The sequence below is a fragment of the Monomorium pharaonis genome, chromosome 11, assembly GCF_013373865.1.
Source record: "Monomorium pharaonis isolate MP-MQ-018 chromosome 11, ASM1337386v2, whole genome shotgun sequence".
Classification (NCBI taxonomy): domain Eukaryota; kingdom Metazoa; phylum Arthropoda; class Insecta; order Hymenoptera; family Formicidae; genus Monomorium; species Monomorium pharaonis.
The window spans coordinates 2,624,513-2,648,214 of record NC_050477.1 but is presented as its reverse complement, the minus strand read 5'-3'; the positions used below and the strand labels follow the sequence as shown (position 1 = coordinate 2,648,214).

General features: G+C 41.0%; 4 protein-coding genes across 7 annotated transcripts; all 4 read right to left on the bottom strand.

Moving 5' to 3' along the window:
- Positions 1–1,831: 1,831 nt before the first annotated feature.
- LOC105839976 (activator of 90 kDa heat shock protein ATPase homolog 1) lies at positions 1,832–5,067 on the bottom strand. Of its 2 annotated transcripts, XM_012686654.3 has the most exons (9): positions 4,710–5,067; positions 4,366–4,603; positions 4,135–4,214; positions 3,850–4,043; positions 3,554–3,674; positions 2,817–2,899; positions 2,618–2,752; positions 2,287–2,522; positions 1,832–2,206 (listed from the first exon to the last, which is right to left on the bottom strand). In XM_012686654.3, exons 2-9 carry the CDS (start codon positions 4,443–4,445, stop codon positions 2,122–2,124), a joined length of 1,014 nt encoding a protein of 337 aa, XP_012542108.1. In that variant the 5' UTR covers positions 4,446–4,603; positions 4,710–5,067; the 3' UTR covers positions 1,832–2,121. The 2 variants fall into 2 exon arrangements, with proteins under 2 accessions (XP_012542108.1, XP_012542109.1); XM_012686655.2 differs by lacking the exon at positions 4,710–5,067 and having other exon boundaries at positions 4,304–4,444.
- Positions 5,068–5,434: 367 nt separating this feature from the next.
- Positions 5,435–6,959, bottom strand: LOC105839975 (pro-resilin; the record flags this gene model as incomplete). The annotated part of the gene is made up of 2 exons (XM_012686652.3): positions 5,435–6,492; positions 6,681–6,959. Coding segments are annotated over 2 exons (543 nt in total), but the record flags the coding sequence as incomplete, so codon positions are not given.
- Positions 6,960–11,057: 4,098 nt separating this feature from the next.
- LOC105839979 (septin-2) lies at positions 11,058–17,606 on the bottom strand. 3 transcript variants are annotated; one of them, XM_012686658.3, is made up of 9 exons: positions 16,780–17,606; positions 16,180–16,360; positions 15,744–15,836; positions 14,886–15,051; positions 14,451–14,601; positions 14,190–14,355; positions 13,459–13,627; positions 12,937–13,018; positions 11,058–12,426 (listed from the first exon to the last, which is right to left on the bottom strand). In XM_012686658.3, the coding sequence occupies exons 2-9, from the start codon at positions 16,274–16,276 to the stop codon at positions 12,256–12,258; spliced, it is 1,095 nt and encodes a 364-aa protein (XP_012542112.2). In that variant the 5' UTR covers positions 16,277–16,360; positions 16,780–17,606; the 3' UTR covers positions 11,058–12,255. The 3 variants fall into 3 exon arrangements, with proteins under 3 accessions (XP_012542112.2, XP_012542110.2, XP_012542111.2); XM_012686656.3 differs by having other exon boundaries at positions 16,180–16,356; XM_012686657.3 differs by having other exon boundaries at positions 13,471–13,627; positions 16,180–16,356; positions 16,780–16,948.
- Positions 17,607–17,757: 151 nt separating this feature from the next.
- Positions 17,758–23,068, bottom strand: LOC105839980 (fructose-1,6-bisphosphatase 1). The gene is made up of 4 exons (XM_012686659.3): positions 21,291–23,068; positions 19,379–19,843; positions 18,775–18,964; positions 17,758–18,092 (listed from the first exon to the last, which is right to left on the bottom strand). Exons 1-4 carry the CDS (start codon positions 21,464–21,466, stop codon positions 17,913–17,915), a joined length of 1,011 nt encoding a protein of 336 aa, XP_012542113.2. The 5' UTR covers positions 21,467–23,068; the 3' UTR covers positions 17,758–17,912.
- Positions 23,069–23,702: the final 634 nt, after the last annotated feature.

Here is a 23,702-nt window from a genome sequence, read left to right as displayed (position 1 = left end):
CACTCACATGTCTGTCGTGTGAGATCGGCGCGCGCGCGACGTACCCCCGTATCACCGACGGGATACGCGCGAGGACGAGCACCGGTCCGGGGCCGCGGTCATCACGTCGACGACGGTGACGGTGACGGTGACGGTGACGGGGCGCGCGAGACGACGACGACAACAACGGTGCCTGCCGCTGCTACTGTTTGCCGCTACTGCTGCTGCTTCCTCTCCTTCTTCCTTCGGTCGGTTTTCGGTTCCTTGACGACGATTGACGGCGACGGTGCGACAATCTCGGACGGTGCGGCGCGTGGGGCCCGCACGTTAGACTGTCGTCGACCGACTGACAAACGCGTGAACGGTTACATGCATGGTTTAACGCGGCCCCGACACGCTTGGGGTGGGACACGGACGCGCGCGTACCCGCGGCCGAACGCGCTTCGAACGCGAGATAGAAGAAGATGGAGGAGGAGGAGGAGGAGGAGGAAGAGGAGGTAAGAGAGAGAGAGAGAGAGAGAGAGAGTTGAATAGGGGGCGAGATGGACAGGCGGACGCAAGGATGCGATCGAGCGAGAGCGATCGAGATCCCGCTCAGGCGGAGGGTGAGATGAGGAAGAAGAGGGGAAGAGGAAGGAAGAAAGAGGGAGAAAAGGGATGAGCTAGGGTGTAAGCGAGATAAAGATAAGGGAAGAGAGAGGAGAGGGCGCGCGCAAGAGGAGCCGCGTTAAACACGGAGGGATGCTCCACGCGTAAATCGCGAGCTCGCCGATGGTGCTGGCGCGGGATCGGAGTAAAGACTGACTACGATGGTAGTGGTGATGATAGTGGTGGTGATGCTGGTGGCTAGAGAGAGCGCTTCTCGAACGAGGGAGACAGTTTAACCCCCGCTTTCTCCGTCCTCTCTCTCTCTCTTTCTCCGCTATTTTGTTCGACTGGCTTGGTCAAGGGATGCGAGCGAGAGAGAAGAAATCGAGATGAGGAGAGAAAACGGAAGGATTGACTAGAGGAACGAAGAAAGGGTATTTGGAAGAAGATGGGAAAGGATAGAGAGAAAGAGACACAAAGAGCAGGATTAGAAATATAAGAGGGGAGCCACGGAAAAAGGGGGGAGGACAAGTTGATGTGCGCGTGTATACGCATCTCGATGTGCGCTTGTGCAACCGCGCGAGCAAGAGAGAACGGGGAGACACGAGAGAAATAGAGAGAGGGAAACGACAAACGGCACTATTCTCCGATAACGTTCGCGCTGGGACCGCGAGGCGCACTAAGGGCGTGGGCAATCCGCGGGCAAGCAAGCAAGCGAGTGAGCGAGCGAGCGAACGAGCGAGCGGGTACGAACGACGGCGAACTACATTGATTTTGATTTTCGAAGGCGCGCGCATTTGGTACTCTCTGGATTTGCCCATTCATGCCGCCCGCTTTCCCGTCTGCCTAGCTGCCGTGGACATTGGTCCTATCCTCGTGCGAAAAAAAAAAAAAAAAAAAAAAATAGGACCGCGGATAGTTTGGTGCACGCGACGGGTGCAGCTTTCTGAGATTTTAAGGCTTTTCGACCCGCTTATAGACGCAGGCGCATTCAAAAACTTTAAGTTAAAAATAATATATGAAAATATAGCTTTGAAGTAATGAGAAACAAGTTAATTATTATGTAAAAGAATATGTCCGTTCTTTTTTATGAGAAGACTGACTATTTGATAAACTTTTTTTATAAGGCATTACGCGAAGCTTATAGCAAGTACAAAAAAACATTCATTTAACGATTTATTTAAAGTCGTATTGTGATTTAAAGAAATAAGGCTTGGTACATTCGGTCATTCTCATATGGAAAGAACAGATTGAAAAACGTAGATCCTGATCGCATGATTTATTAGACACATCTAATAGAGACGTACAAGTCACTTGTGATGTCGCGCGTCAATGTAGTGCGCGCAGTAATATTAATTTAAAGTTTTACACAAGGCGGTACCAAATATATGAAGAGAGAACAGAATAAATCTGTATTATATACGCTTCCTTCTCACCATGCCATAGATTCATCTATGCTTCCGCAGAAGTCAAGCGTTCGCGTGACTGCGTGTACTTGCACGCAATCTTCACGATTGTTCTACTTAGCAATAAATAAATTAGAGTGAATTTAGATCACATGAAGTATCCGAAGCCAAAGGTACGTTTTATGGCGTCCCAGTAATACCTGTCCCAATTCTCCTTCGTAGAGAGCTCCTCGCTAAAAATGGCGGTATTTGCGATATTATTTGGCAATAACAGCGAAATTTTATTAGACGGTCAGTGGCTCTCCAAACTCACCTCACTGGGACACCAATTTGAGTTAAAATGACCTCAGTATGATCATTCTTCTCACATATATCTATTGTTACATCACTGAAATGTCCGGACGGCCACTGTTTACAACGCCACTTCTGAACAATCTTCGTTGGTGTAATCTCTACGAATTCACCATGAATATTGCCACCGAAGAGCTCGAATTGACCATTCTTCTTTACTTCTAGCTTTACCGGATTCTTTGTGAAGGCTTGGACCATCTGTGAAGATTTAAAGATTCTTATATAAGTAGAGTAGTGATTTAATCTATATTAATAATACCGATTTTAAGACAGTAATTCGGCAAAATTTTTACCTCAATCGTGGAAAGGACGTTGTAAAACTCTTGCGCTCTGCATTGAAATTTTACATTTTGCTTAATCGTAGTGGTTGAGATTTTACTTGCGGTTTTATTATTGTTCGTTGGCGTCACTGCAGCATTCATTTGCATCTTCAAAAAAAAAAAAACCTATCAGTTGTTTTATCTCTTCATATTAAATATATATTATACATACCTTAACATTAAAACCAGACGTTATATTTGAAATATTTTCCTTTACATTATCTTTTTGGGGAAGTATCATTCCTTTTGTAAACTCTGCAAATAAAAAATAATAAATTACATAAAAATGCTGTATTATATTTTTTAAGGCTATTACTAGCTCGATTGCCAAATCCATGTATAAATTTTAAGGAGATTGGGACATATCCTAAATATGACAGACAAACGCTTAAGAAATGGAATGCAACAGATGCATATATCTCATTCTATTTTAAGCTTCCTGAACATACATGGATGTGTGGACCAATAAAAGTTGTCTAAACGATGCCCAATCTCTTGCTTGAGAATTTAAATTCGCATTGATAGTGATTATTTAATTTAAAGCGTCAGAAAAATTACATTCTATGAGTTGTCATGGGTTATATTGCCAATATTGACTTAAACTTGTCACATATATTGACATAAAGTACAGCATTCGACATATGCATGAAAAATGACGTGTTAGAAAGCTAAATTATTTTGCCATATACATTAGTTTTATTTTAGTTGTTTATATTTAAAATAATTATCTTGATGTTAAAATATATCGACTTATAGTATTTGAAAAATAATTTTATTTTAATGTATGTTGTAAGAATTTTTATGATACATTTTCTCACCTCTAACATCATTAATTCAAAATGTCTGAGTGAACGGAAGCTTTAAATCTAATGGAATGTTTACATTACAGATTAAAGAAAATTAGCTTACCTTCTTTTAAAGAAGATACATATTTCTTTAATTTTTCTCTTATCCCATCTTTACCCTTAGTATGTAAATAATGTTTTACTTTTTCTCCTTCATCCGTACTATCTTTTAATGAAACTTCAATCTATAAATCACAAAATATTTTTTATAAACATCTATTTAAATTTTCCTCCTTGTATAACAATAATTAAATATTAAAAGAAGATTCTGGATTAAGAAAGCAAAGAAAGTTGAAATAAGGTTGAGCCAAATTGTAACTGTTTAATAATCAATTGTATAATTTTATTGAAAATACTTACATCTACCTCGCTGATATCATTTTCTTCAGAGAGATTAGGAATCTTAATTTTACCCTCAATATTTTTACTAGATGTTCCTTCTGATATCCACTTAAGAACAATATTCCATTCATAAAAGAAAATAAGTTTCCCTTTTCTATTATTTGCTGAGGCCTCACCTTCACATTTCTCCATTTCTGTTATTTTACATGACACTATAAAAAATGGACACTGATTAAGAATACCCTAATAAAAACATCGAAATATCTCCTTCAACTTTACAATTTATAAATATATGTTACCAACCTCCATCTCCCTCAAGTTTCAAATTCATGAAAAGTTCTTTCAACTTTTCTTGCGACCATGCACAGGCGTTCTTCTCCGTCCTGCGGCATAATATTCATGTGTTTAAAAAATATGTAATAAATACTGACACACTTTAAAACTTGACCAATCAAGTGCTGATATACTTTACTAAAATCGAATTGCTGACTCTTAAAGATATCCCAACTAGCTCAAGTATATCGATCAACATACCAATGCCAATTATTGACATTGGTCGCGTCCGGTCTCTCTTCTACAATCCAGCGTGGATCGCCTTCACCCCATCTCGCCATGTTTCCAAGTCTTCGTCGGGGATGTAACAATAATTCGTCCTAGTTCACGCGAGTTCCAAACGCACTGGAATTCGAGGCAATTTCGAACGGGCAGCAATCCAGGGAAGCGTGCGGCAACCTTCCGAAAAACTCGACGCTCCAGCAACTGAACTTTTCACCTGTTTAACATAACCTATGGTTCACACGACGGTTCAGCGACGAGGCGATCGCGCGCTCGCCGAGCTCATCACGATTCACCCTGGAAATTCCGACATCGTTACTTACTCGCAGAAGTCTGTCCTCACGAACTCAGAGGTGGTTAGGAACTACTCCGAGAACTACTTCGAATTTACGGGGTCGGGTCGCGTCCTCGTGACGGCTCCCTCGTGTTGTCCCGTGTGCTCGACGGACGACGACGTTTCGCGCGACGTCGGCTCGCTCGTGCGATGAAAACAGTACACAGTTCGTTGTCAAAGTCCAACAACAATCATCGATACCGCTCCGCATTAACGGCTCACGGGTCGCTAGTCGCTACAGAGTACTGTTGGCCTGTTGGAGCCGCCGTTAATCGAATATTCGAATCTGACGTTCCGGCCGCGGAAGATTCTCGAACATTCTGGAAACTGACTGAGGATAATATCGAAGGTGGCGCGCTCACGCGCGCTTTCCCGTCGTCGCGACGCTGCAAATGGCGGAATTCGTCCAATAGACTCGAACGTGATAGTTCAATTATTTAATAAAATGCTAATTTAATGAAATGCTAATTTGCCGTACGATTTCTAGGTCCCTATTTACATTAGCGAGACATCTAATTACATTAGATATATTTACCTTCTCGCTAGTACATACATATGATAAAAAATAATAATACTACTGTTACTAATAGTTCGTGTGCAGAGCACAGAACGCAATTAAATTGTACACATATGCATTTTTTTATCCGTTTATTTTAGAACAACAAATCTGCTGATTACTTTCCTTTCCTTTCTAAAAAAGGGCATGGCATCGATACTCTCTCGAAGTATTGTTGTCGCTTTTCCGCGATGCCGATTAGTTCTCTCGTTGCGCTTACTTTGTGTTGCGAGAGTAATCATTGCGATTGAATTTTGACAGCTGTCAAATTTGTATAAATGGTTATCTATACCGGAAGAGACGGGGAGAGACAGGGAGAGACGGGAGAGACCGGGAGAAACCGAGAGAGACGGGGAGAGACGGGGAGAGACCGGGAGAGACCGGGAGAGACGGGGAGAGACCGGGAGAGACGGGATTATGCCACTCTACTACTGAATTACAGTTGTCCCTCCATTTATATAAATAATTAACTTTAATTTAATCAAGTTTAAAAAATATTAACTTATCAACCCTGGGAATATCAAAAAGAACGAGGGAAGAGAGGTTTTATTACGTTTTCCTTAAATTATTTATTTATTACATGTTACAGATAAAATCATGCTTGTCACAATCACGGTCAACGTTTTGCTACATCATACCATTCTGATTTCTTTTTAAATTAAAGTCGTCCCTGTTAAAAAAAAACAAAGGGAACGATAGAAACATAGTGATGAATATAAGTATAAATATAATATGTATTGATCATAATAAAGTCATAATCATTTATTCATAATAAATTCCATTAAAATGGTAAAGAATAATAAGTTAATATAAAATGGTTATTAAACACATTATGTTGGTCATGTACGTATGATTTATTTAATTGATTCTTTTAATGAAAATAGATATTTTACGAGAGAAAGAGAGAGAGAGAGAGAGAGAGAGGGGGGGGGGGAGAGAGAAAGTTAGGACATTAGTATCTATAGCCCTCTTCCTGTCCAGGTCCCGCTGGTCCCGCCGGTCCGGGTGCGGGATAAGTGGCGGTTCCCTCATATCGCACCATCGGCCGATAGCCGTTCTGATCGGCGATATAATCGACGATCTGAGTCCTACCGTCCGGCAGCAGCACGTGATAGGTCCCAGTAGCCTCCATATCCTTCCTCATCTCGCGATGCCCGAAGTCTAGACCCGCCGCCGCGTCCTGGACCTCGTACGAGAACTCATAGTTCGCCGGATCCTGATGATACATCGGTTTCGGTAAGACCGACACGTTTGTCAGGGAGATGTCACGAGAATTTGTGTATTGCACATTTTGAAAAAAAAAAGGCATCTCGACAATTAGGTTGTCTCCGACGATTAGGTTGTCGCGCATCAGTGTCTGAATTTTGTATTATTTTTTCAAGAATATATGTAATACATACTTACACCGGCCCAGTCGTCCGGATGACCGGTCCCGCCTCCTCCAGGTCGAGTGCTGGGCGGAAGATAGGCTGGGCCTTGCGGTTCGTTTCGAACTCCTACCAGGACCATCGCTAATAGTGCCGCCTGTTCGAAAGAAGAAACACGAAAACTTGTACATTGTCGATTCAAGCTGGCGAAAATGATGACTTTCGCCCTAACGATGCGAACGCGTCTTACGCGCCATTCGACTAAATGTAATAAATAAATTTGTCTATCGTTACGTCTACGACAAGTCAATTGACGTTAATTAATTATCCCATTCACCGATTCCACGAGAAAATTTTGCGAAAAGACTTCCGCGAAGCTAGCGTTTGTATCTGATTCGTACCAACCTGCCGGATCATTAGAAATTTCGGCAAAATTCTACGAGCGTTCGCGAAACTGAGACTGGCTCATCCCGAGAACCACGGTTTTATAGCGTCTTATTCGGCGCCCGAACGGGACGACGATTGGAGTACGCAATATTCGTTATTCGGGGATGAGTTTTAATGCGATCGCATAACCGTAATTATGGTTAATAGTAAAACCGCAGACCTCTGCGACGGCCTCCAGTCGTTCGTTCAGTATAATCGCGACGATTTCTGATTCTGTGCCACGCCGAGACGCAAAGTCGCGTTTCTTCTTTCTCAAATGTTAGTTATACATGCCAATTTGCAACAATTAGTGGGCGCGGCCGCGTGTCTTGCATTTAGTACAAAAAAACCTAAAAGAAAAATCAAAATATTACATTACGGCATAAAATTCGCTCTGTTTAAGAGTAAAAACAGATAAATCCCAAAATTTATTCGTCGATATAAATTTATGTATTATTGTCAATATACTGAAATCAAACGTTCGGATAGTTTGTAAATTCGACATTAAAAACGCGTTTGGCAATATTCCACTGAGGATTTGTTAGCGGCTTTGCTAGATCGACGCTACCGTATAATTTACACGAAAGCCTTACTCAAGAGACAGAGATAACAATAAGTTAGATTAATAGGTTTTTTTTCTCGATTGCATCATTCTGTCCTCCTGTTCCCGTAGGCAGACTTAAACGACGCAAGACTTAAACGACGTGTCGCAAGATATCGTAATGGGTATCACGATTGAAATTGCAACAAACGACACGACTTGTGCTGAGCAACATTTTACTTTGTATCAATTCGCGTTATTAATTAAAGGAAAACGGTTCGGATTAGGTCAATCTTTTAGTTTACGTATTATAAATGTTTAACTTTTTTGCTAAAATTATTCCATAAAATTACGAGAGAAAGAGAGAGACAGAGAGAGACAGGAGAAAGTTTCAAGTGTTGTCGACGTATTTCAATATCATGAACAACGGATACAAGAGGTGCTATATGCATAAAAATACTGATATTTAAGAATAAAAATTCGAATTTTTTAATCAGTTTCTTCATTGAACAGATAAATAATAAGTTTCACGTTGTCTATCTCGTACCACACAGTTATATGTATCACATCTTAGCCATTGTGCGTTACGTTTAATGTCAACATACACACTTTAAAAAAATTACATAACATACACACGGGATGAGCGATACTCCAGCCACTAAAAATGGCTGGAGTATTTGCGCTGAAAGCATTGTATATCTGGAGAAACATTTATGTATATTATTTGAAGAGTCTAAAACTACGCTTAATTGTTTTAGGGAGGTCATTTTTATTCGAACGTACTCAAAAAAGTCCCGTTTTTAGCTAATTATAGATAAAATTTTGCATAGATAAAATTTCGCATACCCCGGTGTGCACGTTAAAGGTTAAACTTAACTAGGTAAACACCGAGTCGCGCGGTATAAGGATGGTTTTTTTAACCGTAACGCCGCGCCGTGTGCATAAAAACAATTCTGCGAATTGGGGGAATGGTGAGGCGAGCGAAGTTCCGAGAATCGAGTTTTTTCTTGGAATCCTAGCGAGTCTTCGCGCGACGCAGCGTTTTATTTTTTTTTCTCCGATTTATTTCTAATCTGTTATTGTACGTTGGTTTAACGAATATGTATATACAACATTCTTTTATTGTTTATAATCATAAAACTTAATTGACAAATTGCGTAACAAACTCATTGTAACAATAGACGAGTTAAATGAAAGTTATCCGCAATGATTGCTATTCGCTATTTGTACGTGAGATTTGTAAATAGCATATGAATAGAATAGATTCGAGTTCGCGTTGTCGTTTATAATATTCGATTCGCCGATTGTTTTTTCGACGAGATTAAAACGAACCATAAACAATTCGGTCAACTTGTATTAGTTCGTGTAGACAGTTATCCGGTGCTTGAAAAGTTATTAGCGAGATGTAAGTTTATTTCACTGAAGTAAAGCTTAATTTAAGTACGGCAAAACAAAATGTTACTTCTGGCAAAAGACAAGAGAGGAAAAATAATTAAATTTCATTGAAATGAGAAATATTTCACAGAAATGTTTATTTCACCATAATCGGATTTTTTTGCACCCAATAAATAAAAAACCTCACATTCGCTTGTTAATATTTTAAATTTATTTTCTTTTTTATTTCAAAGTATCAGAGTCACCGTATGAATAGCTAAAGAATTAGTAAATCATTAGTAAATGATCATTAGCATCAGATTGTTTCACGGCAGGATTTACAAGGCTATTGAAATATATTAACGCGTGCTAATATAACTACGGTATCGTAGTATTAAATTAGTAATATTGCATCGTACATCAATGGTAGTATTTGCCGTTTGCAGTCGCTAGAACGTAGACGAGAGTCACGCCAGCGCGAACGGCGAGCGGCTGCGCGCGCATCCCCACTACTTGGCTACCGGTGTGCCTCCCGTCCTCAGTTCGCAAGTGATGCCTCGTGAGTGTGGTTGGTCGGTCGGCGCTCTCGGTCTCGCGCGTTTCGCCGGCTATTTCGACGAATCGTCGAGTGCCGTCGAGGGAGGACGAGAATCGCGAAGCTCGACGTGATGCGCGTGATACCACGACGGCGAATCCCTCGGGATTGAGTGCAGGTATATGTCGCGATTCTCCTCCGTCGGCGTTGATTTCACCGGTCGCGAACGCGTTACGCCATTATGCCGGGTCTACAATGAGTCGTAAGTCGTTGATCGTAATAAATCTGGCCAATCACAGTTGAGACCTAGAGAAGAAAAGCGAACGTGATTGGTTAAGTTTCCTGCGCGAGGCTTTTTTTGAACTCGCGTCGGATACGCGCGCAACTTCACTTCGTTTGTGCCACAAGAGTTAACGGACGCCTCGCGCGTTTCGTCAGCGATGATTCGAGTTTATTGGATCGAGTGCCATCGGGAGTGCGGGTAATAGCAGGTGAAATCGGGCAGTGATACTTCCGATGAGTACGCTTCATTGTGAGATACGAGCACGTTCGGATACTTTCGCTCGCCGTTTCTCGCGATCGTTCCGCGCAAATCGACATTAAGGACGTGCACAGACGGACGCTTCTCGTGCATTTCGCGATCGTTCCCGTTACGAATTCGAATCGAATGGCGATTGAAAAACGGGATGTGAGTGTTGGAGTGTATACGTGTGACGACGACATTGCGACCGGACGATGATGGAGTCGAAGAATCCTGGACAATGGAAGCCGTGGCAGCGTCGTCGTCGTCGATGCTCCAGTGTCGCGAAGCAGTTGGGACACCGAACGGTGAGTACCTAAAGACATTTTCGCCGATACGATCTCTAATTTTCGCGAATGTGGTGTTATCGCTTTCAAATTCGACATTCACGCGACGGGACTTGTTGCGGGACATACCAACAATGCCACGTCGAGTGTTGAAACGTGAGAAATCTCGCGTGATAAATTTCGTTGTTGAGAAAAATTTTACGATTTTCTCTTAATGCCAGCCCCGAAGTCGCGACGCGAGCGCTCGAGGTAATTCCTGGAATCGCGGGAGGCGCTTTCGTGGAATCGAGTTTTCGATCGTATCCTCTTCCGCGACGATGCGCAAAACGAGATTGACAGTTTTCTTTAAAATAATATATTTTCAGAGATAATATACAAGGCACATATAATTCGCGGCAGGAAATGTTACGTATGTTGTGAATTAAAATATACTTAAGAGATTTATTTATTAGGGATTATCTATTTAGTACATTTCAAGTTTTTAAAATGGCAATTAGTATATTAAAAAATTTTTTGTATTTTCTCGATAATTAAAATTGACGAACTTATCTAGAGCAAGAATGAAATTTTTTTTTAAGTAATTTTATAACATAAAAAAATTTTTTTCTTCTTAAACCGATTTCTGCGAATAAAATCGGAAAATTATTATCGGAAAGAGAATGGAGTGACATGAAGGAAGTAGAATGAAAAAGGAATGGCAGTAAAATTGCAAATAATTGTTGAGACTCGAGTTGACTGCATTTATACGGCATGTTTATTGTTACAAAACATCTACACATTCTCACGAGAAAAGAACTTAAAGTATACGAGCTATCTAAAAAATCATTAAAGTAGTGACTGTGCAAATAAATAAATGTGCGGGAGCTTTGGGTCCCTTTGAATTTCTCTCGCATCTCATTCTTCATATAATTCCATAATTTTTATACAGATTGCACACATACATAATCTGCATAAAATATATGTGGTACGTATATTCAGAACGCCAATTAATAATAATACCTTTCGCAATTCTTTGGCATACACTCGGATTATAGATTTCGTATTATACCGAGAAAAAGATGTTAGCTTAACTTGTAACATTTTCTTCGATACCTATCAAATTATTAAAAAATTTAATTGCGACGGAAAATATTACATTTCCGTGAAATTTAATATATCTCAGTTTTTTCATCAGTTTATTTGCTAATAAAGATGAAATGTTATTTAAATAAAGTTTGCAGTGAAATAAATTTATATAGTGCAAATGTAAATTTTCAAATATCTTTTTCTCAGTGTGGTGTTAAACAGTAAAACTGAAACGTGAGATTCCTCCGGCGATTTCAGGATTTGTGCGGTCATTTGCACGCCCGTTTTGCAACAAACGCTTTCGGTGTCTATGAATACATATATATAATATCTGAAAATTTCCATACGTTTACGCGTGTCTGCTATTCGTATAAATTAGCTATGTTATGCTAGGTAAAAAAGACATTCCGATCTCACGTATCACCGAAGTTGATCTGTACAAGCTCGATTTGATCGAGTACGTATTTGGCGGATAAGCATTGGGGGTGGAAATCTTTGGCAGTTCTATAATTCGTCTATCGCGTGAACGGTGACGGCACGTGATCGGGAAAAAATTAATTTATCTTAATAATTATCTAATAATTATCCTACTCTGCGGATACAAATAAATTTATTATTATTATTTTTGGCTCAAATTTCAATCAATCGCCTTTAATTTTGTTTGTTATATAAATAGAGGCCGAGTAAAATTTAAGAATTTATATAGCTGTGAGGGTAGAGAATTCATGCTAAAAGCTACGCGTTCTCGCAAATTTTGCGTAATGCGTCGGGAGACTATTGTCGAGAACGGAATATATGTACAGATCTCTCTCGGGAGGGTGAATCGCACATTCCGGACTGCACGTCCCGAGGACGATCTACGCTTCAAACGTCTATAATACTGTTGCGTTTCTTTTCGACGTCTGCGGAATCGAGATCGTTGCCGAGGCTACCAACCCGGCCTCGCAATCCGACACCACCGCCGCCGCCGCCGACCTGACCGCTCGCTTTCAGCTTCTCTTGCATCTGCGCCAGAATATCTTGCATCCTTCGTATCTGCGAATGTGAGCCGATGGTTACAAGTGCAGTGCAATAAATTTCGTGAAAGTCGAGTCGAGTTAAAGCAACCTTCTCAGAAACATGTAGTAATATGAAAATATTTTTAAAAATGAATATTTTAATATATTGAATTATTTATAATACTTTTTACTGATAGAATTCCTTTCGATCGAACTGGCAAGTTTTATTAGATTAATAAAGTACCAAGTTTCAAGTTAATTTTAGGTCCTTTTCAAGTATAATCTAAAATTACAAAACAAACGATAATAGCTAATCAAAGTACCCTTTGTTTTTTAAATTTATATTATTTTAAGAAAACCTAAAATCAAGATCAAAACATTGTAGTTTATCGATCTACGTAATAAAATTTTGTCAGGTCGACTAAAAGGAATTTCATGTTTTTATTATCACCGATGACAATTCAGATTTTTATATCTGATTAAAATTCTTTTTACTTTTTTACTTGGAATTTCCTGGAAAAGTTCGGTCATTAAATTACGTGCTTACCTCCTCATCTTTCTGCAAAAGAAGTCGGTCCGTGTCGGATATACTGTTCTCGAAGTGCGGTCCAGAATCTCTCTTCAGTTTGCTGTAAACGAGAGAATAGAGGCCCATTTTTCATCTTAGTTTATTCAAGAGGGGACTATAAGTAATCTAATCAAATGCAATTGAAGCATAAGTTACATGCAATTTTACAGTTTTACAAGTCAGTTTATCAACTTTTTTTACGATACCAAAACATATTCTCTGAGTTATTACATCATTACAAAATAAAATTGAAATTGCTATTGCCTGCAAGTATGCTTTTAATAATCATGCAAAGCGTACAGGACACTCGAAAGGGTATCAAACTCTTCAAGAAACCAAAATTAATGCAAGGATAATCTAGAGGAAAAATAATTTTGTTACGACTATTTAATAATCTAATAATGATTAAATTGCTCTCGTGACACACCCTGTACGCATTGCGAACGCATTGCCTAAGCGTCCGTAAAGTAATATACCTACTGAAATGCAATATTTATTTACATGCGTAAATACCTCCGTTCCCGGATTGCCTGCTGCGAAATTTGAGAAATACATTGGGCCCGAAAATTCTCGTAGTGGACGTCCTGCGTGACGTCTTTTAGATCCTGCATGTGCGTCGATATTAGCATCGTCCTTAGTTTGACGAAGTCGCTGTGCTTCGGATTCTCGACTGTATGATCAACCAGAATCAGAAATGTTAAAGACCGAGCGTTGGCATGCGAAAGTCAGAGAGAGAGAGAGAGAGAGAGAGAGAGAGAGAGAGAGAGAGAGGGGAGGGGGTTACTTTAACGCAGTTTTACTTTTCATTTCTTGAATGCGCTAATTGACCTAATACTCCGGAGACCGGAAGGGTTCAAGCTCTCTGGAGATTCTTTTATCGATCAAATTCCCAATCGCTTTTGATTCGGCTACTAGTCGAGAACAAGATATCTTCTGACATTTCTGCGCCAAAGGGCGCGCTTAATTCTTTTGAATAGCAGTCGTTAGCGGAGATTTATCTGATAACGACAATTCGAGTCGCATTCGACTCCTCTCAAGATCGAGCGAGTTTCGTTGAGTACGCGAAGTAGTGGGCAGATTTTCTCCGAAAGTTTCCGCGTTCGAAATGAAGAAATCCGACTTTTCACCGTCGTACATCGTACTACTTACCTCGCTTACGTAGCTCACGGAATCGAAATACGCACAATCTCAGAAAATATTATTTTTCTTTTATGTAAAATATGAAAGTTCACCTTCCACTACGCCCCATGGGTATTGCCGGCCGCGAACCTTTCTCCCGGCGACTTCCAGCACCGTCGAACTTCCAACGACCGCGAACGGTATGCAGGCCTTCAGCTCCTTATCCTGCTGCTTGAACTCCTCGTCCTCGTCACTGTCGCAATCCGGGAACTGGTATATCTGTGCGAAATTACGACATGAACGATATTGCAAAGATTATCGAGACGATTACGTAGACGAAAAGAAAAACGAGAGTTTTTTTTTTCGTATGCTACCTGAATCTCGTGTTCCTCGATGTCTGCCAAAATGCGCTCCTTCAGCTTCTTCACCTCGTGAGTGGTTAAAGTATCCGCTTTCGCTATCACGGGGACGACGTTAACTTTCCGATGTAAACGCCTTAATACCTCGAGATCTATCTGCCTAAGGCTACAAAGACAGACCGATATTAAAATTTTACACGGAAAAAATTTTATATTGAAAATTAGAAATTACAAAAATGTTTATTGTTTTTTTAAAATCAAATTACCGCGGTATTTATATTATTTATAATTTTGTGAAATTTCGTATATTATCGTACGTGGTAATTTTTGAGACATAAAATTTTCCCTGCGTAATTAAATCTGATTATAATTGTTCGGTGATATTACCGTGGAGAAAAATTTATTTTTAAGCCTGTAAAATAGAGTATATGAAACTGGATTATCACGTACCCATGGCCGTATGGTGGTATAAAGTACAGACAACAGTGTACCCTGTTATCTTGAATATTTTTCCTATTTAATCCGCTTTCGTCCGTAAAATATTGACGGAATTGCTCATCGATGTAAGCCGAGCATGCTTTCCACGTATCCTCGCAATTTACCGCATCGCCAAATCCTTGAACGTTATTTGTAGTTTTTTTTTTTAAATAAAATCGCATCATGTATAATTACGAAATCACAAAAAAGTGTTCAATTTTAAAACATTCAAATGTTTTACTTCCATTTCATAAATATGTTTTTTAAAAACGTTTTTAAGAAATATTTAGAATTTTTGTTTCTTAAAAATAATTTCTTCAAAATGTTTCGCGGTTTTAAATGGTATGTATGGATATTTAAATTTAAAACACTTGTCTATCTGCATCAATGTCAAAATTAAATTTGCTCTCAGTTTAACTTATTTTATTTTTTAATTTGTAGAACCAAAAAAAAGTTATTTAAATCGAGATTGAATTTAATCTGCATTTGATGAAAATAGGTCATCGTAAAATGTTTAAAGCTATTAAAGATTTCATTTTTAATCTTTTTAAATCTAAACACCGTTTAAAATTGAAACGTTTTTAAGTATTTAAAAACGGAAGCAGAAATGAAGACATTTTAATATCTTAAAATTAAACGCTCCTTTTTTTAGTGCAGTTTATGAGAAAAGTCGTCGTTATTTATCCAGCAGTTTCTTCGAAATTACCGTTTACAAAAATAATCTTTCTAATTTAGTTAAACGTATTTTATTGATTACACAGAATTAATATATGTAAATGCGTAAGCTCGAGACAAACTAAGGAGAATAAATAACTCGGCGATACTTCTCACCTGGCGTATCTACGATCGTTAGGCGGAGCCGAACGCCACGCTCCTCTATATCCATTGTCTTTTTCTCGATAGAGGTGGTTTTAGCCACCCGCTCTGAAAGCGAACGATGAATATTTATCGACTCCTCCTCGTCAAGATCGGGACAAAGAGTTTACCCCGCGATGTAAGCTGACGCGAAAAATACTTTTTTTTTTCGCTGAGAGCATGCGAAAGATTTTGGAGCAACGACCATCCCCGGTGGCGCTACGTCTCCTCTCCCTCCGTCGCGATTAAACGGTGTCATTGGTCTTTCGATTTATTCCATTTTGAATTTCACCGCGCGTGATTTCGATCGGGAGAGGGGAGTAATAGCGGGTTTGATCGGAGGATGGCCTAGTTCTCGAGGCTATTGCATAGATTTATGGGATCAAATTAAAACAATAGAAGTTACACGTACCGGCCGCATCCGGGATTCGCCGGTCTTTGTACAGGTCCCCGAGGAAGAGGCTGTTTATGAGCGTCGACTTGCCGAGACCGGTCTCACCCAATACCATCAGGGTGAACTCGAAGCCCCTCTTCACCGATTTCCGGTGCACTTGCTCCGGCAGCGTCGCGAAGCCGATATAATCCCTGTCTTACTGAGCGAAACAAACGGTCGTTAATGTCGCGACATCGGGATATAAATTTGGGAAAGTTTTGCCCTTCACAGAAGCAAGCACATCGACAATTGATAAAGTTACAGTTTAAACACAGAACTCGTAAAATCGCGCGATTGCGTCTTCGATTTTTCGGGTTGCCGCTGACTCATCGACCGTCGTGTAACAATGCGACATATTCGATCGGCGTCAATGAGTGCATCTCGCGTCCCTTTCATAATTCACGTTATGCGGCGAGCCGCCGGTTTTCTCCCCCCGCCCTCCCCCGGGTCTTCGGGGGCGAGAGGGGAAGAAGAAAAAAAAAAGAGCTAGAGAGAGAGATTGAGAGAGAGAGAGAGAGAGAATTTCTCGCGGGCTCGGTCCGACAATTTTAATCTCAGTAAAGAAACGTTGCTACGTACCACCGGACATTATGGCAGCGTGTCTAGGGGCGCTTCCGTGCGACGACGAGCATAACGGCAGCCAAATGTCGACCAAACGAACCACAGCACTACGGCCGAGGGCGGCTCGCGCTCATGAATGCCACACTCTCCGTCCGGCCGCCCGACTTGCGCTGGCGCACTGTCGACCGGCCGATCAATAGTCTCTCTCGGCCGGTCGTGTTCCTATGATGCATTCCGGGCTGCACGCCGTGAAGAGGTTAAACCGAGAGCGGAGGAGCGAGCGAGATAGAGCGGCCGGGCGTGCGTGTAGAATAAATAGCAGCGTTATCAGCGCCCGCCGCGCGCCGCCGTCTCTCGCGCTAAACGGAAATGATTGTCCGGCATCGGCATTAAGGCTCGACCGATGACGCCGATGACGCCTGCGGAGGTGCGGCTCGGCGAGTGATACGGCGTTCGCGAGAAGAAAGGAAGAGAAAAAGAAAAACAATCGTCACGGCGCGGCGGCAGCGGTGGTGGTCCCTTATCGCAACGCGTGCATGCCGATCGAGCTTTAGATCGATTTCTTCCTCGAAGAGACGAGATCGCTGTATTAGTGTCGTTCATTAACGCGACAATGTTTTCAACAGCGGTTTCGTTAACGCCGATTTATTTGTATTCGTACGCGTACGGTGACTAAATTGAGCAATTCAGTGCGCGCGTGCGCGCGAGCGAGCGAGCGAGCGAGCGAGCACACGCTAACGTTTAACGTTTAATTTCTGGTCTCCGCGAGAACATGATGAATTTTCGGATTTACCGGATTTGCGCCGACAATCGCCCATAATTATTCGTAATGACCTGTAAAAGCGCCTGATGACATGAGATTTATTACATTTCCGCGCTCTGTTCGACACTACAATTTTCGAGTAATTAATTATTATTAATTATTTCCCGTGCGGCGTTACTTTTCCGCGCAATAACAATTCATTACTCGGGGTCGTTTCTGATACAACGCAGTAGTTAAAATGTAGAAGCAATTTAATAAAAAAAAAAGTAATTTATTACAAAATGTGAGACACAATGATCCGAACAGGATCGTACAAAAAAAGAGGTATGACGCTCGAGGTTGCGTAAGTACTTGGAGGAGATTCTTCGCTTTTTTCCTCATATTGATCTTATTTTTTTATAAACGTCATTACGTCGGTGACGTCGTCCTTGGAGCCCAGGAAAATGGGTGACCTCTGATGAATGCTCTCCGGGACGATGTCCAGAATATCAATTTTTCCGTTCGTCGCCAGACCGCCGGCTTCCTTGACTATGAAAGCCATCGGCACGCACTCGTACAAAAGTCGTAGCTGCAATTACGAAATTGGAGTATGATTTGGTTCGTCGATTTGATTCGTCGTGGAATTTTCCCCTTTCAATACGCGAGATTGAAACACGCTACAGCGCAGACGAGAGAAGTATTCAAACACAGCAATTACATAACGCATGTACAACGTGATAAATTGCAGTTTAATAATAAGTTAATTATCGGCAAATACGTTCTCTTGAAATTCTGACCCCGGTATCGGGCTTCTGATAGGGGAGCTCCCGCGCTCACCGGAACGAGTAATACGCGAAAGTACGATAATGTTTTGTTAGAAATTTACGTAAAAATCAGGGATATCCAGTCCAAGTTCAAACCGGATATTTATCCCGCGCGGCGCGCGATAGATGGAATAATTTCCAAAGTCCGATACTTTTATTATGCGCGTTTATCGGACAGGCGGTAACGCGAACGTTTGTTTACGGGGCAAAGTAACTCGGATCAGCGAGTTATTTCATTGCTCAATTCCTGGCGCGATAAACGGCGAGATCAGAACGTTCCGGGGCGAGAAAAGAAGAGAATCGAGAAGAAAACACGAGAAGATAAACGAGATGTGTTAGCGCGAGAGATGTCGCAATCGCTCTTCTATCTGTCTCGATCTGTCTTGTACTTTTTGTTCCGCGCGGGATAGTTTTGATATAAAGTTCAGAAGTTCGTCTCGCAATTACCTTGCCGTTGGGACTGCTCTTGCTCGCGGGATACAAAAAGATACCGCCGTACTTAATCGTTCGGTGCACGTCGGCAACCATGGAGCCCACGTATCTGGCACTGTAGGGTTTTCCAGTTGCGGGATATTTCTTGGAATGTATATACTCCTTGATAGACGAGTCCCAAGTGCTCTCGTTACCTTCGTTGATGCTGCAAATAATCATCGCGATCAATAACGACAGATATTATTTCGCCTGTAGAGAGTTGACACACTCAAAATAGAAGTACTTTCGAGATATTGAAAGCAAGATGTTTCATTCCTATCCCCTAGTCTTGAATGGAGTTAAAAAAAAAAAAAAGAAACACTAAAGCTGTTTCAGCTTTTTCTTTTTAACGTTCTCGGATGTATAATATTAAAAAACATCTTTAATATCGTAAAATTAAACGCTTCCTTTATGTCAAACTATCCTGTCGTCAAGAATTCGCGATTATGTCGACTGTATCTGATGTCGTAACGAAAGCGTATGTGACAACTCTTTCACGCGTCTATTCGCGATGTTAGAGAGCCGTTAGCCCGTCGAAACTGGATACCGCGCGCTCTCGTTTCTTTTTCTCTCTTCGTACCTATATATATTGCCTCTGTCGGGCATACGCATGTTCTTCTCGGTTAGTATAAATTCCCCGATGGCCGGATCGTACGTGAATCCATTAACGCCGTGACCGATCGAGAGTACTATCATGGTCGCCGAGCCGTATAGAGCGTATCCGGCCGCGACCAAGTTCCGTCCCGGTTGCAGCGCGGCCTGCAGCGTGGATTCCCCGGATTGTTCGGGTTTTTTGTAAATTCCGAAGATCGAGCCCACCGAGACCAGGCAGTCGATGTTGGAGGAGCCGTCGAGCGGGTCGAAGCATACAACGTATTTGCCGCTCTTCTCCGTTTCCACCTCGATGGCGTGCTGATTCTCCTCGCTCACGAGGACGCACGTGGTGAAGGAGGACGTCAGCATGTTGATGAAGAGCTCGTTGCTCAGGACGTCCAGCTTCTTGACTTCTTCGCCCTGAATGTTGGTATTGCCGGCGATCCCGTACCTGAGAAGGACGCGTAATCGCGTGCGTTTAACAGCTGATTATATATACTCGAACATCACATAATCGATTCGATTAGTCGTGACAAGCGTAAAATACTTTGAATGTAGTAAAAATATATATATGATAAAAATTGTTTCGGATATCATTTAACGAAACACTTTTTACATTGTTAATACATTCGCTTCTTAATATAGTCTCTTCATTTTACGATCGGATGTAGAAATGTTTTAGGATTTTGAACATTTAAAACTTTGAACGTTAGATATTGAACCACATCTAAGGAAAGACCTCTCTAGGGGATTTGAAACTTTTAAGGGAGTTTACGGTTACGAGTAATGTTTGAAACATTTTAAATTTGTATATAATTGATTTTGAAATTGAAGAAGAAATTCGAAAAAAGGAGCCGTTATTGAAACATTGAAACAAACACAATGTTGTGTTCGTAAACATCGTAACGTTCTTTAACAATAAACTCGTACAGAGAGAATGCCACAGTTTTATTTAGAAAATAAATTACAGGATTAGAAATGTAGTTGATATTTATTCAACAGACGATGATTCAAGGGAATCGTAAAACTGTTACTATACGAATTATTAATTAACACGTAAAATTTATTCATTTGCTGCTATCTAATCCTAATTCGAGGCGTAATCCGCGTCAGATTATTGATAGGGGGAAGTTTCGGAACTCGATGGAGAGCGACCGGTCATGAAATTGTTTTATTCATGTCCGCGCGATGTGCATGCACCCACCACAGACACACCGCCGCTGTAATAATGGGGAATCATTTATATGTTATTTACATGCAGGGTTACAGAATTGTCAGGGCGTGCAGATTAATGTTTACTGGCGTGTATCGGCAGCTTGAGCACGACGGTAAATGCACGGGGGGCTGTACACCGCGCCGCCGAATACATTTGAATAAAATAGAGATGCGCGCGCGCGCGCGCCGGCTGAGAGCAAACGTTACGACACCGCGGAGACTTTACATCTAGCACACACCGTACACACCGAGTATTAGCCCACTCTCGAATCGCGCTGAATTCCCGAATCCCGTCATGGGTGAAAATCTAAAACCGTGTAAACAGCGTCCTGTAACGATATGAAAATCTTTCGTTCGTCAGTTACGAGGTGATTCTGCAAGTCATACCGGTCCCGTCTCGGAAGGTAATATTCTCGCGGAATGCAAAACGTAAAACGGTCGTAAAACGGCAGTTCCGAGATATACCACGCGAGGATTGCAAATTATAATTAGATCGATTTGAATATCTCGTAAAGTGTGTCGTCTCCCCATCTATTTCTGCCGTTTAAGTGTGCCATTGGGACACGTCCGGTTTGTCAGATCGCGAGACGTTTTTCATTTCTCTCTTTCTCTCTCTCTCTCTTTCTCTCTCTCTCGTTTCTTCTTCTAGCTGTTCCCGACGCGTGTCTCTCGTGTTTACTCACATATTAGCGATACCGGCTTTCCTCACGGCCGAGCTGACGGCCTTTACGGCGGTCTGTATGCTATTCAACAGCTGCGTGAGGTCGCCGGTCGCCGCTGGCACCCGGCGCTGCTCCGCCAGCACGAATCTCGTCAGTGTCATGCAGTCCGAGTCCATGATCGTGTTTTTCGATGCCATCGTATTTTTTTCGAACGGCGGGCAGATGTAGACGCGAGCAGGCTGTCCCGACGTTGACTGAAACCGACGATTTCGCAGCGCTACGTTATATAAGGCCCCACGGCGACGGCGAGATTAGTCGGTGACGCGTTATATCGCGTCGGTGAAAGAGCCGACGCATTGGTGTTCGAGTTTCCGAGCTCGCTCTACAGCGAGTTGATACTACTTTTGTGATACGCGCGCGAACTGTGAACGGTGATGGTAGGTACGCGCCTCGCGTAAAGTTGCTCTTGTTCTTCGCTTGTTTTTTGGTGGCTCGACGTCAACGGGTGAGAAACGAGATGTCGCGTTTACTATTTCATATTTTATTACGTAAAGACTAATCTACAATGTGCTCTTTGTCTCCTGTTTTATTTTTCTTTCCGCCTCTTTGCACAATGTTTTATCGAAGTTGACGAGATAAAGGGAGACAAACTCCGCGAGAGACAAGAGACACGATTGTCGATAAACTAGTGCGAGAAGCAAGAAATGAAAGAGTGTATTGTGTAGATTAGATTTAAATATTTTCGTGGGGAGTGCAACTCCGATACGCGGATTTGTATTCGCGTGGTTCGCGTTATGTAAAATGAAACGTGTAATCAGTAATGGAGATTATTTTTGGACGGTTTTGAAGTCAATTTTCACACTGGGAATACAGATGCTATCATTGATTTACTTTTCCGCGTTTTTCTCGCTTCAGAAATTTGTTATTTTATTAATTCATTGAAGTGCGGATGGTGAATTTTATAAAAAATATATATATGTATAATTTTGTTAAATTTAAACGTGGCTACGCGTTAGTTGGTCCTACCTGTTAATTTATAAAACAAATCCCTACGAAAAACCGATAATCGCATAAAATAAGCGAAACACAATGACGTAATTAATACGCAAATTTCATTCGGCAGTTGTTCCGTTGTCGGTTTCCTCGCGTTTTATCTTATCCAGCTCGCTTTTTCCGCGCGTTATTTTCATCTCTGTAACATATGTAAATATATTCCGTTTTGTTACACACACGGCTGTCCTGTAAACGAAAGCTATACGGGAGAGATAGGCGTAAAAAAAAAATATTGCGGATTCACACATGTGCACGCGGCGATATTCTATTTTATCCAGCCGTATTATCGGGGTCACGTGTAAACCGGAACTGGGTCGCATTAAGATTCGTTTTGCCGATTATGCATTATCCTTCCACGTGGAAACGTGGCGGAGTGAATCAAGCATTACGTCATGCGAGACGTAAGAATGACTTTATTGCCTCCAATTGCAAAGCGTAAATTGATTTTCGTAAACTTGGACTCGCAAAGCGCATTTTGGAATACCGATCTATTTCGAACGTCGAAAACTCTATTATACCCGACTAATTCGAGTTGAAATTAATTCCTGAATACGTCTCGCGACAGATAAGCCCGATAATGTCATAGTTCTGTTGGAAGCTGTGGGTTATATTACCGCTGTGCAGTGTAATTAATTCTAGAATGGTAAACTTATTTTTTTTACCCCAAACGTCACACTGGGTTTTAAATGTACCCCATTCTTCCCAAGTGTTCTGCATTGAACAGATGGACTGAAATTAATATTGCATTATATGAATCTCTTTGTTTTTTTTTTTATGACGAAGACGGTATAATCCACAATAATATTAATTAATATTAAATATGTTAAATATTAACAATCTTCCCATTTCTAAGATTTTAAATTGGTCGATTCCTTTATCTACTAAATTAGGAGATAAATTCAAATTCGTGCCTGGGGTGCAAAATTATTCCGGTGTGACGTTCTAAAGTTAAACTAAATGGTAATACAGCGAAATTGACGTCGCAACGACGTTAGATCGATCGAATATCGGGTTTGCCTAAATAATGGCAATTTGTCGACCTATACGTACGCAGTGACCACCCTGCGTAACATATTATTTATTCTTTTTTTTTTATATATATAATTTGCCTTATCGGTATATGAATGATAAATGATGAAACATCCATTAACGCTGATAAGTATTTTTCACTTTGTCATTAGTAGTGCACAAATATGTATATAAAATGTATACACGAAGAGAATTTTCTCTTAAAATTTACCCTTAAAATCTGATAATGTGAGATAATGTGTGATCTCGAGAAATTTTACTATACTTTTTAGTAAAATTTACTAAAAGTATAGTGAAATTTACTATGTTTTTAGTATAATTACTATGTTTTTAGTACAATTTACTGAAAGT